The sequence below is a fragment of the Ahaetulla prasina genome, chromosome 2 (assembly GCF_028640845.1).
Source record: "Ahaetulla prasina isolate Xishuangbanna chromosome 2, ASM2864084v1, whole genome shotgun sequence".
Taxonomy (NCBI): Eukaryota; Metazoa; Chordata; class Lepidosauria; order Squamata; family Colubridae; genus Ahaetulla; species Ahaetulla prasina.
This window is the reverse complement of record NC_080540.1, coordinates 193,189,359-193,205,220: the sequence shown is the minus strand read 5'-3', so window position 1 is coordinate 193,205,220 and position 15,862 is coordinate 193,189,359. Positions and strand designations below refer to the sequence as shown.

The 15,862-nt window shown below is 39.6% G+C and overlaps 1 protein-coding gene across 1 annotated transcript in view; it reads left to right on the top strand.

Moving 5' to 3' along the window:
* PTPN6 (protein tyrosine phosphatase non-receptor type 6) overlaps positions 1 to 13,995 on the top strand; it is a 37,471-nt gene extending 23,476 nt beyond the window's left edge. The window contains exons 9-17 of the mRNA XM_058171380.1: positions 940 to 1,036; positions 6,581 to 6,660; positions 6,757 to 6,906; positions 7,420 to 7,551; positions 8,741 to 8,895; positions 10,006 to 10,073; positions 11,101 to 11,252; positions 11,760 to 11,857; positions 13,128 to 13,995. Coding sequence (XP_058027363.1) covers positions 940 to 1,036; positions 6,581 to 6,660; positions 6,757 to 6,906; positions 7,420 to 7,551; positions 8,741 to 8,895; positions 10,006 to 10,073; positions 11,101 to 11,252; positions 11,760 to 11,857; positions 13,128 to 13,254 — 1,059 coding nt within the window. The 3' untranslated portion in view covers positions 13,255 to 13,995. The remainder of the gene's footprint in view (positions 1 to 939; positions 1,037 to 6,580; positions 6,661 to 6,756; positions 6,907 to 7,419; positions 7,552 to 8,740; positions 8,896 to 10,005; positions 10,074 to 11,100; positions 11,253 to 11,759; positions 11,858 to 13,127) is intronic.
* The last annotated feature ends 1,867 nt before the right edge of the window (positions 13,996 to 15,862 follow it).

The following is a 15,862-nucleotide window of genomic DNA, read 5'->3' as shown; positions in this document are numbered from 1 at the left end:
TATTTCTGGAACCTCTAAGAGCCCCAGTGAGGTTGACTATTGGGAGCTGTAATTCAGCAACATCTAAAAGCCAGAATTTCCTTACCCACAGTACAGTTGTAGAAAAAATTAGGACACAGACCAATGATGTCTCAAGAAGAAATTCATTTCTTTATCATAGAAAGCATCAGTCCCCATACTTTCCTGATGTGAGGTAGCCTTAGCCAGCAGGGACGTAATCAATAGTCATATAGTAACTGTGAAATACAAAACATCCATTATTTGAACAGTTTAAATATTTGAAGATTTATTTTTCCCCATCTCTTTTTAAAATATAGTTGTGCCTCTTTTCTTCATTTCATCCCCCATTCCTCTCCAAGCCTTTCAATGCCACTCGAGTGAATGCAGCTGACATTGAAAACAGAGTGGAAATGCTCAAAAAGAGAAGTCAAGCAGAAGAGGCAAACAAAGGTGGTTTCTGGGAGGAATTTGATGTGAGTAGTGTTTTCTGCAGTGAACTATTCTTCATGTTTTAGCCTCAGAATTCAATGCTGCAATCCAAAGATTCATACATCATTTCTGGAACCTCTAAGAGCCCCAGTGAGGTTGACTATTGGGAGCTGTAATTCAGCAACATCTAAAAGCCAGAATTTCCTTACCCACAGTACAGTTGTAGAAAAAATTAGGACACAGACCAATGATGTCTCAAGAAGAAATTCACTTCTTTATCATAGAAAGCATCAGTCCCCATACTTTCCTGATGTGAGGTAGCCTTAGCCAGCAGGGACGTAATCAATAGTCATATAGTAACTGTGAAATACAAAACATCCATTAATTGAACAGTTTAAATATTTGAAGATTTATTTTTCCCCATCTCTTTTTAAAATATAGTTGTGCCTCTTTTCTTCAGCTGTCAGCTACATCTGCATTACTAAAACCTATCTTCATTTCTTCCTTCAGAGCCTGCAGAAACAAGAAACGAAGAACTTGTATGATCGTCACGAGGGTCAAAGACCAGAAAATAAGAGCAAGAACCGCTATAAGAATATTTTGCCCTGTGAGTTTGGTGTTCAACTTTGCTTAACCTATGCATGTAATACAATCAGATAACTAAGATGTAAATACTCCTTCTTCTGCAGTTGAAATACTACAAGTGTATCTCTGCTTTTCAAAACAAACAATTCCATAAAAGTATACAGTTAGCATGGAAGCAAAAGTCTGCTTAGCACTTTATTGCATGTTGCACAACCTTTCATAGATATAACATAACATAACATAACATAACATCAGAGTTGGAAGGGACCTTGGAGGCCTTCTAGTCCAACCCCCTGCCCAGGCAGGAAACCCTACACCATCTCAGTCAGATGGTTATCCAACATTTTCTTAAAAATTTCCAGTGTTGGAGCATTCACAACTTCTGAAGGCAAGTTGTTCCACTTATTAATTGTTCTAACTGTCAGGAAATTTCTCCTTAGTTCTAAGTTGCTTCTTTCCTTGATCAGTTTCCACCCATTGCTTCTTGTTCTACCCTCAGGTGCTCTGGAGAACAGCCCGACTCCCACTTCTCTGTGGCAGCCCCTGAGATATTGGAACACTGCTATCATGTCTCCCTAGTCCTTCTTTTGTTAAACTAGACATACCCAGTTCCTGCAACCGTTCTTCATATGTTTTATCCTCCAGTCCCTAATCATCTTTGTTGCTCTTCTCTGCACTCTTTCTAGAGTCTCAACATCTTTTTACATCGTGGCGACCAAAACTGGATGCAATATTCCAAGTGTGGCCTTACCAAGGCATTATAAAGTGGTACTAGCACTTCACGTGATCTTGATTCTATCCTCTGTTTATGCAGCCCAGAACTGTGTTGGCTTTTTAACAGCTGCTGCACACTGCTGACTCATATCTAGATGGTTATCCACTAGGACTCCAAGATCCCTCTCACAGGTACTACTATTGAGCAAGGTACCACATATACGGTACTGGTGCATTTTGTTTTTGGCCTAAATGTAGAACCTTACTTTTTCACTGTTGAATTTCATTTTGTTAGATAGCGCCCAATGTTCAAGTCTGTCAAGATCTTTCTGTAACTTGAGCCTATCTTCTGGAGTGTTGGCTATTCCTGCCAGCTTGGTGTCATCTGCAAATTTGATGAGTTCCCCATCTATCCCTCGTCCAAGTCATTGATGAAGATGTTGAAGAGTACTGGGCCTAAAACAGAGCCTTGGGGTACTCCACTGCATACTTCCTCCATGTGGATGTAGTTCCGTTGAGGACTACACGTTGAGTGCGGTTGGTCAGCCAGTTACGAATCCATCTGGTGGTGGTGCTGTCTAACCCACATTTTCTACTTTATCTAGTAGTAGGTTATGGTCTACTTTATCAAATGCTTTACTGAAGTCCAAGTAAATTATATCAACAGCATTCCTCTGGTCTACTAATTTTGTCATTTTGTCAAAGAATGCGATAAGATTAGTCTGGCATGATCTGTTTTGACAAACCCATGTTGGCTTTTGGTTATTACTTTGTTTGCTTCTAGGTGTTCGGTGATTCGTTGCTTGATTATCTTTTCCAGAATCTTCCCGGTATTGAGGTCAGACTGATAGGTCTGTAGTTTCCTGGATCTGTTTTTTCCTTTTTGAAGATGGGAACTACATCAGCTCTTTTCCAGTCCTCTGGCAGCTCCCTGTGCTCCAGGATCTTTGAAAGATATAGTTCAGTGGTTCTGAGATCACGCCTGCCAGTTCCTTCAGAACCTTGGGGTGTAATCCATCCGGTCCTGGTGATTTGAACACGTCTAGGGTAGACAGGTGTTCACTTACCATTTTCTTCCCTATTTTAACTTGTGTTTCTAATCTGTTTTTTGTAGTGCTGTTTTTGATAGGTTGGATTGCTTTTTCCTTTTTGAAGATGGGAACTACATCAGCTCTTTTCCAGTCCTCTGGCAGCTCCCTGTGCTCCAGGATCTTTGAAAGATATAGTTCAGTGGTTCTGAGATCACGTCTGCCAGTTCCTTCAGAACCTTGGGGTGTAATCCATCCGGTCCTGGTGATTTGAACTCGTCTAGGGTAGACAGGTGTTCACTTACCATTTTCTTCCCTATTTTAACTTGTGTTTCTAATCTGTTTTTTGTAGTGCTGTTTTTGATAGGTTGGATTGCTTTTTCCTTTTGTGTAAAGACAGATGCAAAATATGAGTTAAGTAGATCTGCTTTCTCCTGTTGCTTGTCATCTTCTTGCCACTTTCTCCCAGCAATGGGCCAATTGTTTCCTTGACTTTTTCTTGTTTTTAACATGTTGGAAGAAGCTTTTTATTATTTTTACTTTTGTCGCTAGCCTTTGTTCATTGTGAGCCTTAGCTTTCCTCACTTCATCTTTACAGGCTCGGCTATTTGCTGATATTCTGCCTTAGTTATTTGCCCTCTTTCCATTTTTTTATATTTGTCCTTTTTGTCTTTCAATTTGTCAGATAGTTCTTTATGCATCCATGCTGGTTTCTTTTGTGATCTACTATTTTTCTTCTTCATTGGTATTGTGTTAGACTGTGCTTTTATAATCTCACTTTTCAAAATTTCCCAAGCTTCTTGAGTTGTTTTCCCCCTGAGGATTCTCATCCATTGAATCCTTCTCAAGATCTCTCTAAGTTTATTGAAATTAGCTCTCTTAAAGTCCAAGACTCTAGTTTGACTTTGTTCTACTACTTGTATTTGCTTAATGTTGAATTCCAATATTGCGTGGTCACTTGCCCCAAGGTTCCTGTAGCTTCAACACCTTCTATCATTTCATCTCTGTTAGTGAGAATTAAGTCCAATATGGCTGACCCCTTGTCGCCTTCTCTATTTTTGGGAAACAAAGTTGTCTGCTAGGTTTGTTAGGAACCTGTTGGATCTTCCACTTGGTGCAGAGTTTGTTTCCCAGTTGATGTCAGGGTAGTTAAAATCCCCATTACTACTGTGATGTGCTTCCTACATACCTTAGTTAGCTGACTAGCAAAAGTTCATCTACTTCCTCTGTTTGGTTGGGTGGCCTATAGTATAGACCTATGGCAATATCGTTTTCACCCTTTTATATTGACCCAAATACATTCAAGATGATTTTCATCATTGTTGTGCTCTATTTCTGTAGAGATGTAGTTATTTCTTATATAGTGCAACTCCACCTCCTCTTTTATTTGGTCTATTTCTTTTAAATAATTTATATCCTCTAGCTGTATGTTCCATTTGTCAGTTTCATCCCACCAAGTTTCCGTAATGGCAACAATATCATATCTACCCTCATTTACTTGGATTTCTAATTCACCCTGTTTATTCCTCATACTCTGTGCATTGGTGTATAGACATTTGAGTCCATTTGGATTGATCTTGTGTTTACTGTCTACATAACCTGTGTTGACTGCCCCTACTTTCATGCCACCTGTTGGTTTAGTGCACATGGTATGGCACTCACTGTTAAATGCTTGGTTTTGCTTGATAGCATGGTTGATAGTCTTACCCATACAGACATCTATGTTACATGCACTGATAACCCTTTTAGTTTTCGATTGCTGGGGACAGAAATTTTCCTTATCAGTTAATTCTCTGTCCCCACTGTTCAGTTTAAATGTTTATCCAGAAAATCTGTGAATGTATTGCTAAGTAACTCAGTCCTTTCTTTGATGGATGCAATCCATCTCTTTGTACAATTTTTCATTGGACCAGTTGCAGACATCATGACTAATAAAACCAAAGCCTTCCCTTTTACACCACTCCTTTAGCCACACATTAAACTCCACTACACGCTGGCCTTTACCTTTTTGTTCCTTATGTACTGGTAAAACCTCTGAAAAGTTAAGCCTACAACCTATGCTATTAAGTTCATACCCTAAGCTCTGGAAATCATTCTGCACAGAAAGCACATCCTTTTGGGACAGATCATTTGTGCCAAGGTGTATAATAGCATCAACATCAGAATCCTTACTGGCATTCTTGACTATCTTAAGAATACGTCTCTTGTCTCTGCTGGCAGTAGCACCAGGTAGACACCTGACGTCTTTCAAAACCTCCATATCCTTTCCTAAATTTACATCCCTTACAATTGAATCACCAATCAGAAGGTGGCTTCTCTTTTTGGATACCTTGCTCTTCTTGTGTGACCGATCTGTAATACTTGATACACATATACACATACACAGATATATTGCCTTATGAATTACCGTGACTTTTCTCCTGATGTTAATTTAATTTAATGTTAATTAACTTGATGTCAAGTTAATTTTCTTCCAGTTTGGATGCCCAAACATTTAAAGGAAACTTTTTCAGTTTGAGTAACTAGCAAAATTATTTATTTTTTATAAAATTTGACTGGAGAATGAAAAAATGGTCCATATCAGAATAAAATAATATAAAACTGGCAAAATAACTTTAAATGATTAAAACAAGACTATATATTAAAATCTAAAATAAACTAACAAGTCTAAATAAGTGTGAGAAAGTCATGGAATGTGACTAAAACTAGAAAGGGAGGAGCAATAACACAATTCAAGCTCTTTGGGTTTCTTCCATGGGGTTGGTGAGTAACCTATTTCTCATGAGAGTAACTCCTTCCCAGGACTATGGTTCTCCCATTTCCTTCCCATCCCTTCAGCTGTGAAGTCATCAGGGTACTGTGGCTACAATGGCATTGTTTGGTATACCAGCTTTGTTGAACAGCTTTTCTTTTTGCTCCCTGCCAAGCAAGGCCACAGGCTGCCTGCTGAGGGCTTTTTTTCCTATTCTCTCTCCTTCCCTGGATGGAGAGGGAAAGACACATTACCTCTGGTCTTTTCTGCAGGATGTTAGAATCTCCTCGAAAAGAAAGAAGTAGAGGAACTGAATAACAAAACCTTGCATTCCAACTAAGCAGTGTTATTGAGGTCAGAGGATTTGCCAGTGCTATTTTGGAAATAGCTTGGGGCCTGGGTACTTACAGGACCGCCTGCTGTTACCTCATGCCTCCCACCGACCCGTACGCTCGCACAGAGAGGGACTTCTCAGGGTGCCGTCCGCCAAACAATGTCGGCTGGCGGCCCCCAGGGGAAGATCCTTCTCTGTGGGGCTCTCTTTGGAATGAACTTCCCCCTGGTTTACGCCAAATATCTGACCTTCGGACCTTTCGCCGCGAACTGAAAACATACTTGTTTGTTCGCGCGGGGCTTTCTTAGACTGTTTAGATTCTGAATTTAAATTTTATTTAAGTTTTAAATTGGGGTTTTTTAGATTTTAAATATTTTAATTTTTCGGCCAAATTGTATAATAAGTCTTTTAATTTAATTTTTAATTGTATATTGTTCATTTTTATCCTGGCTGTACACCGCCCTGAGTCCTTCGGGAGAAGGGCGGTCTAGAAATCTAATAAAATAAATAAATAAATAAATAAATAAATAAATAAATAAATAAATAAATAAATAAATAAATAAATAAATAAATAAATAAATAAATAAATAAGAATTTCAGGACTGTGTTTTCAGGTGCTTCAGATGGGTCATAGGAAATAAAAGCTGCCTCCTGCCATTTGTATCTAGAAAATGTACTAAAGATCCTTTTACAAATGGTGTGATTCTTCAGTGACATGTTGCTTGTCTGATCTTCCAGTTGACCACTCCAGAGTTATTCTTCAAGACAGAGATGTGAATATTCCTGGGTCGGACTATATCAATGCCAACTACATCAGGGTGAGGATTAGTTTACCCTGTAATATCTGGAGAAAAGAAGGAGTGGGAATTTATTTCTTGAGGTTTTTTTAATCTCATCTCTTTATTTCTTGGCAGAATGAGCTGTTCAGTCCAGAGGAATGCAGTAAAACCTATATTGCCAGCCAAGGTTGCCTTGAGGCCACCATTAATGATTTCTGGCAGATGGTATGGCAAGAAAATTCACGCATCATTGTGATGACCACTCAGGAGGTGGAGAAAGGACGGGTAAGTAGATGGATGGATAGCTGGATGGATGGATAGATAGATGGATGGATGGATGGATAAGTAGGTAGGTAGATAGATAGATAGATAGATAGATAGATAGATAGATAGATAGATAGATAGATAGATAGATAGATAGATAGATAGATAGATAGATAAAGATAAAGAAAAATAAATAAATAAAGAGAGAGAGAGAGAGAGGGAGGGAGGGAGGGAGAGAAAGAGATGTTGCTAATCTCCCAAATATAAGCTCAGCATAAACAATCCGTATTGATGAAAGAAATTCAGGGAGAGGACCAAACAGGACAGAGATATGCTTCATCATAATTCTTCCCTTAATATTGAATTGGACTTCCACTAAAATCACTTTGGCTACCCTAAAAACTGCTTCAATGTTGCACTTAAGGAGAAAGCTGTAAACTTGTTTAACTGCTTTTAACAAAAGTCTAAATTTAAATAAAGTTCCAATGATGCTCTTTCAGTCCTCTCCCTTATCTTTTTCTGGTTTCCTAATAGAATAAATGTGTTCCTTACTGGCCAGAAGTAGGAAGCAGCAAAGAGTACGGGCCATATATTGTGGAAAATATTGGAGAGCGTGAGGCAATAGACTATAAACTCCGACAACTTCGGCTTTCACCAATCAATAATGTGAGTACCTGAAGCCTTAGAACATTTCCCTTTGACTCCAGACCTTGGTGGAAACTAACAAATGAAAAGGAGACAGAGGTATAATACTCTTTTATCCATCCTTTGAACTAGTCTGAATAGGAGTCCTTTTGATGATGATTTCACCCAAAAGATCTTGGCTGAATGGACACCTCTTGATCTCCTTCCAGCCATTGATTGAAAGCATTCATTCTCAATGGTGTTTGGCATCTCACTGCAATCTTTCCTAGAGGTTTGTTTCCTTCCCTCCCCCACCTGTTTGCAGAGCCGAATATACTGACAAATGTTCGCTAGGATTTGGGTTATGGTGGATTCTAATGTAGACAGCAGCTCAGAAGAGCAGAGACATAGCCCAGGATGCCATATCCACATCCCTAATAGGTCATCTGGAAGAACTCTTAGCTACATCAACAGGGGGATGAAAAGGCTTCATTTTGGGCAGGAGCAGCATCTCCTGGAAAGTCACCTTTTTTTCCTTCAAACCCCAGGGACAGAATTAGTTTGTCTACAATGTAAGATGGCATCAAATGCCATATCATATGCTGAGGTGGATGTGAAAGTAATACACAAACGGGGCCTGCAGTGTGCTCTTGGGGGCTGAGGAGGGCAAAAACGCCCCAATTTTTGCAAAAAACGGGCCTGTTTTTGGCCTCCCAAACCCCCAACATGTCACATTTTTGCCCTCCCCAGCCCCTAGGAGCACTCTGCAGGCCTCCCAAACCCAGTACAGGCCCCATTTTTGCAAAAAACGAACTTGGTTTTGGCGAAAACGGGACGTGCGGGGCGGGGTTTTGGGAGGCCAAGAATGGCTATATTCTGTGTATAAGACGCACCAACATTTCCACATTCTTTGGGCAGAGGAAGCATTCTTTGTTCTCCTGAAGTTTCTGGCTGGCTGACTGGCAGAAAAAGAAAACTCATCTTCTACTGTCAATACTTTCAAAGCTCCCGAGAGCTTTGTGGGGATTTTTTTTAGTTACTGCAAGCACAATGGAAGAGCAGGAACAGCACCGAATAGAAGAAAAAACAGCAAGACATGAGGGTGTGCTTTTGTATGCATATATTATTTGTCTGAAGTAGTGTAGGGTTTCCTGCCTAAGCAGGGGGTTGGACTAGAAGACCTCAAAGGTCTCTTCCAACTCTGTTATTCTATTCTATTCTATTCTATTAGAGTGAGGCTTTGAGAGACATCTGGCATTACCAATACCTGAGCTGGCCAGACCACGGAGTGCCTAGTGAGCCTGGAGGGGTTCTTACCTTCCTTGATGAACTCAATCGGATGCAGGAGAGTGTCCCAAGAGCTGGACCCATCATAGTGCACTGCAGGTGAGTGATCTGCTGCTAATGAGGGCATATTGTGAAATATACTATAAAGAAAACTCTGCATGCTACTGGGAATTTTATTTATCTGGTATCCAGCAAAACCGACCATCTTCTTTTTAAAAGTTTTTGCCTCCTTCTAAAAAGATGATAAGAGTCAATACAAACTAATAAAAGGAAAGAAAAAAAGAAATCAAAGAAAAAGCTAAAAGTCCAAAAAAGGGGAAAAGTAAATAAAAAGAAAAAAGAAAGAAAAAAAATACAAAGAAATGACTTCCGATCTTTATAACAACTACAAATATAATTATAAATTTACCTCTTTCTCTAAAGCTACAACATATTTCTCTTCTTTCTAAAATCTATCTTCGCTAATCATCAAAATAATAAATGACACAATAACAGAGTTGCAAGGGACCTTGGAGGCCTTCTAGGCCAACCCCCTTCTCAAACAGAAGACCCGGCTATACCCGTGATGGCAAACCTAAAACTGAATGCACTATTCCAAATCATGTGGTTGCAGGATTTGGAGTTGGCTAGTCTAGAGAAAAGGACTAGGAGTGACATGATAGCAGTATTCCAATATTTGAGGGGCTGCCACAAAGAAGAGGGGGGTCAAAGCACAAGAGGACAGGAGAAGAAACAATGGATGGAAACTAATCAAGGAAAGAAGCAACCTGGAATTAAGGAGAAACTTCTTAACAGTGAGGACAATTAACCAGTGGAACAATTTGCCTTCAGAAATTGTGGGTGCTTAATTGCCAGGGCTGTCTTAACACATGGGCCTGATTGGCACTTGCCTGTGGGCCCCATGAGTATAGGGGCCCCATACTAATCTGTGTATGTTAACCCTTCAATGCACGTTGTATCATATAAATACAGCAACTGTATGGCTTACTGAGTATTATTGTATTTTTCAAATCTCGTGTATTCAAATGTTTATCATGTGGATTAATTGTTGCTGCACAGCATGTTTGCAGCTTGCTGTTCAGTTTGGATGAAAGAGTTAGTGATGCTAAAAAACAGTTCTAAAGTGACATAAACTTATTGAAATGTGCCTGTTTTGTGCCCGGAATGCATTCCGATGCCCATAATCCCCATTTCTTCCTCTTTCCACAGTGCTGGGATTGGTCGCACTGGGACCATCATTGTCATTGATATGACGTTGGATATGATTTCCACCAAAGGTGAGACCATTTTGGGTATCTGACCTTGGATTGGCTGAAGCTTCCATTTGTGCTTCCCACTAGTGACCTGCAAACCTTTGAGATACTATGAGAAAAGGGGAGGAAACACCATATAGGGATAGCCAAGGATCACTTAAGACTCTCTCTCTCCCTCCCTTCCTCCCGTCCCCATTCTCTCTCTCTCTCATTCTCTCTCTCCATCTCTCTCTCTCATTCTCTCTCTCCATCTCTCGTTCTCTCTCTCCATCTCTCATTCTCTCTTTCTCATCCTCTCTCTCATCCTCTCTGGGAGACATAGCAGGAAAGAGGTTGGCAGAGCATGTTAGGGTGAAGTAGAGAAAGACCCTTAATTAGCCACGACAGGGAAGTTGCTATATCTACCTTTCTGGTGATCGTCATTTCTAGGCATTTAAAGCCAAACACTGCATTGAAACTTAAACCCTGATCAAATAAATATTTAGTGTATCAGAGTTGAAATTCTACAGACTTTAAGGAGGCTACTACAGGTATCTTTAATCCTGTTTAAACATAAACAGGTCATTTTTGCAAGTATAATCAGCAGGATTTAAAAATGCTTAAATGCTGCTTGATTGTTGTTATGACTTAATTATTAATTAAATCTTTTATTAAATAAATTTACCTTTTCATATTTAGTGATTCACAAATTACCTGCAGAAAAACAGCCTAGAAATTCTGAACATGTGTACTTCATCTGAAAAAACTATTTTATCCTTCTATGTAAATATTTTACTTATTTATTAGATTTTTATCCCACCTTTATTACTTCATAAGTAACTCAAGGCGCGAACATACCTAATACTTCCTTCTATTTCCCCCACAACAACTCTGTGAAGCAGGAGTGTGAGTGCAGGCCCCAAATCATCTGGCTGGTTTTCATGTCTAAGGGGGTACTAGAAGTCCCAGTCTCCTGGTTTCTAGGCCAGCACCTTAGCCACTACACCCAATGGATTCTGCATATTTTAACCTGTTTTCCTATTCCGCCTTTCTCTTTCTCATTGTGCCCCAGGACTGGATTGTGACATAGATATTCCAAAGGCCATTCAAATGGTCCGGTCGCAGCGCTCAGGAATGGTGCAGACTGAAGCTCAGTACAAGTTCATCTATATGGCCATATGTCAATTTATAGAAATCACCAAAAAGAAGCGGGACATTTTGCAGGTAGTGGATTGAAGAAGGCATGCAAATGCCATTGTGTTACTTTGGGTGGTGATTGTATTTTCCTCTAGAAAAGCAGATGGCACCTGCCAAGAAAGTTAGCTCCCTAGCAAAGGGACAGTAGCAATGGCACATTCATCTTCTAGCAGCCACATTAGAGACACTTGTTAGAGAACCAAGCTGGTTTATCCTCATTGGTTGAGCCCTTGTCACCTTCACTGCTCTGCAGTAATCAGTGGATCTTGACCAAGAGACTTGCCAGTCTGGATCACAGCAAAGGAGAGATTTCAAGGTCCTTCACAGATTGGAGAATGGAAGAAGAAGAACGGATGGTGGGAGAGCGGGTGTTTGTTTTGGTTGTGTGGGGAGACTTCAGCTTCCTTCTGTTCACATTTGGCAGTTTCAGCTCCTTGTCTTCCATACAGTCAGAGAGTGTTCAGTGAACAACGAATATCTCCCCCCCCCACCCCGGCTCTAGCTTTACTTTTACCCCTTTTCTCCCTGCTGCAGTCTCCGAAAGGAAGATTGAATGAATCAGAATATGGGAATATCACCTACCCACTTGCCCAAAAGACCTCACATCCAAAGATTTCTAGAAAATCTTCCAGGTAAGACCTTTGTTCAAAGCAAGCAATAATATTTTTGAAGACAATCCGATGTTCTGAAAGTGGTAGACATTAGATAATTAACATTATTCTTTCCTGGAGCAAACTCTAAACTATATGCAAGTTTCATGTCTTAAAAAATGTTCAGCAATGTTGGATTTAAACTGGATAGAAGAAATTAACAATAATGGATATTTTCCTGGTCTCTATCAGTGACATACGTAACAACATCCTAAACTTGCTGTGTGTGTACACTACTCTTTGAAACAGTCTCTCTTTTTTGGGGGTACTATGATTGAAAACAAATATCTATATGAATCAAAACTTGGGAAACAATGTCCTAAGAGATAAATTGAAAGATTTAGCTTAGAGGGGGGTGGGGAATGAAAGGGAGCCATGATGGCGGTCTACAAATACTTGTCACACACAATAGAGATTACGTGTCTCTTGTTGCTCTAAAATTTAGAATTAAAGCCAATTGATGAAAGTTGCAGGAAAATCACTTTCAGCTAAATGTTAACAGAACCTTTAAGACTATGAAGTATTTAACAGGACATCTTTGAAGCATCTTCTTTGCTGATGCTATTTTAACAGCAACTTGGCAATTTGATGAATTGAAAGAATTCTGAAATTTGATTCTGTGTATATGTGAAAGCAAATGATTGATGTCCAAAGTCCATTCCAATAATATGATTTTGTGCCATGTATGTGCTGCATTGAAAGGTTATTTTTTAAAAATGCTACATAACCTGCTCTATGTATGAGGAAGACAACACATTTCAAAATAGCAGAAAGCACCTCACTTTGACTAATTGGTATGGCTATCTACTGAACAGGCACAAAACTGGATTTAAATAAACTGTCACATGTTCTCAGAATTTGAATAGCTCAAATATAATTTGAGATCACACTCTGGATCTATAGATTCTCATTTATTCCTTTCCACCCCGTCTCAACCCACTCTTCTTAGTGAATAACTTCCTTATTTTTTCATGTAAATCAAATAATATTCGGTCTATTTATGCAAACTGATTAAATGTGAGTTGCAAAAACAAAACAAAAACAAGAACAACACCCCAAACAAAACTGGATTGAAAGTCGATATTTAATGGTTGCTTTCTTGTGGGTCATCTGATAAACAGAAAGCAACAATGTTTTTCCTTAAAGCAAGAAAGAGAGGAATATGAAAAGTTGCACAAAACAAGCCCAATGATGATTCAACATTGTCTATGAACCTTGTTTGTCTTCTTTTGCTCCCTTTCTCGTTATACAGGCAAAGGGAGGAACCGACCCTCTATGAGAATTTAGACAACGTGAAAGGGAAAAAGGAAGAGAAGGGTCAAAAATCGTGGCCATGTGGGAAAGAAAAGAAACCTAAAGGCTCTTTGAAGAAAAAGTAACCATCATTGGCTCCATTCACAGTGATCATTTGTCCTTGCTAATAACAATTTTGTCTAGAGGTTTACAGAATTGTAGAGGGCTGGCTGTCCAACACATTTTGGTCATTGCATGGAAAAACCCAGCTGGCACTTTCTCCTTTCATCACTTCATTCTCTCTTGTCCCTTGGTCCCTTACATATATTATTTTAAATTATCGTAGGCCTCTTAGATGTTTATTTCATTTGCATGTAGAATCTTGCACCCACTGTGATTGTGCAGATTGTGGTTCTCAGCCACCAATTTATTGCCTTGATTCCTTCATTACCTCCTAAACTTCCCCATCTTTCAGCACAACTCCTAACTAGATCTCTGCTGTTTTTGAGTCTGGGCAACCTCTCCTAAGAGAGCCTAGTCCTTCCCATTTTTTAGGATGTGCACCTTACTAGGTGGTACAAAGCTTAGTATGGAGCTGGAGCTGGCAAACCATACACTTTCGCTTTGGGCCATTCCACTTATTAGACCCAGAGGCTGAATACAGTGCTTTTCAATAAGCATTGCTTCCGTAGCTTAAGCTTTCTAATTCAGTTTCTTCCTACTGTTTGTTTGAAACTTCATCCGATCAAAGCTGACCATGTTCCATTTACAACTGGGAACCACAAGCTCAACAGCTATCTGTTTATTCACCAACCTTTTGGCAATTGCACTCTGTAAATAATAGATTGGGTTGCTGTACTCTGTAAATAAACCAGATATTTGTTTGGTATGTGTCTCCTCTCACTTGCTCAATATATCTATTTAATATATTAATATATTTTAATATAACATAGATTTTAATATAGTCATGGCCAGGAGGCCCTATGCGCAACTGTGGGTTGTGCACTAATTATGCCCTATCCTGGACCAAAAATTCCATACTCATGGTCATTCATGCCCTAGTCACTACCTGTCTTGACTATTGCAACTCGTTCCGCTACATGGGGCTACCCCTGAAAAGCAACTGGAAGCTCTAGTTGGGGCAAAATGCAGTGGCCCGCATGGTTTTGTGCAGACCCCGGTGTGCACATGTATCACCTCTCCTGCAGGAGCTGCATTGGTTGCCGGTTTGCTTCTGGGTGCAATTCAAGGTGCTACTTGTCACCTTTAAAGTCCTTGATGGCTTGGGACCAGGTTATCAGAGGGACCGTCTCTTGCCAGACATATCCGCCCAACCCACTAGACCAAGGAGACAAGGAATGTTGCGGGTCGTGTCCCCTAAGGAGGTAGGACCCAGAAGAAGGACATACTCCATGGTGGATCCCTCTCTTTGGGATATCATCCCTTCAGAAATTAGACTGCCCCCCCCCCATTTTGACATTCCTTTTTAAGGCCCTGAAGATTTGGTTTTGCCAGGGGACACCCAGAGTGGGATGGAGCCCATCAACTGGCTTATTTGACTGTGTGTTGTAGATGGGTGGGTGGTTATTGTTTTTATTTTTTATTATTTTTTTCTATATTGTATTTTTATTGTTTGTAAACTGCCTAGAGCCACTGTGAGCAAGTAGGTGGATATATACATTTTCTAAATAAATATTAACTCAAATTTGAAACAGATTCCATGAGGGCTCTTGGGTAAGTATGTAAATTAGGGAGGGATCCATATGAGGTCGTAGACAAGCAGCAAATCTGTCATTGGCTAAATACAAACACTTGCGCCTTCCACTTTCTAAGTCTGCCACTTTTGGGATTTTTAAGGTTGTTCTCCCTTCCCCTCCAGATATGTATAGAGCTAGCGAACACTGAAATCAGCATACATTCACCACCAGGTGGAATCGTTATATGGATATACCATAGGTTATATTTCAGGCAATCCTGAGACATACCCGGTAATGTGTAATATTAAAAATAAAATATCACTGTATTTTTAATTTATTCTGAAACCATTTAGTTTTCTGCATGAGTTTGAAGAGCAAGGAAAATTCAAAAGATACTTGGATTAAAATGGGATAGGGGAATGTAGGGATCAGAAAAATGCTTTGCAACAATATTCAGGCTACAGGTAGTCCCTCAATTTATAATCAATCATTTAGTGACTGTTCAAAGTTACAATGGTGCTGAAAAACTGACTTATGACTGTTTTCATCCTTACGACCATTGCAGCATTCAATGTCACATAATCAAAATCCGGTCGCTTGGCAACTACCATGTATTTATGACAGTTGCAATGTCCTGGGAGCATGTGATCCCTTTTTGCCATATTTTTGGAGAAGCAAAGTCAATGAAGCCAGATTCACTTAACCATGTTACTAACTCAATGACTTGCAGTGATTAATTTAACAACTGTAGCCATAAAAGCCATAAAATGAAGCAAAACTTAAACTGTCTTGCTTAGCAACAGAAATGTTGGGCTGTTATGGTTGTAAATCGAGGACTACCTATATATTGGTACTCACCCAGATTCTGTTAGAATTGGGGCAGATTATAAATATTGAAAATAAAAATGCATTGATTTTCTCTGCAGAACCACTGATTTGGTAATTTTCCACTGATTCCCTATCTACTTTTTATATTACAGTTCCAAAAGTACAGACCCCCCCCCTCCACTAACCCCACCAAAAGATACCATAATCCATATTCCTTGGGAGATTTTTT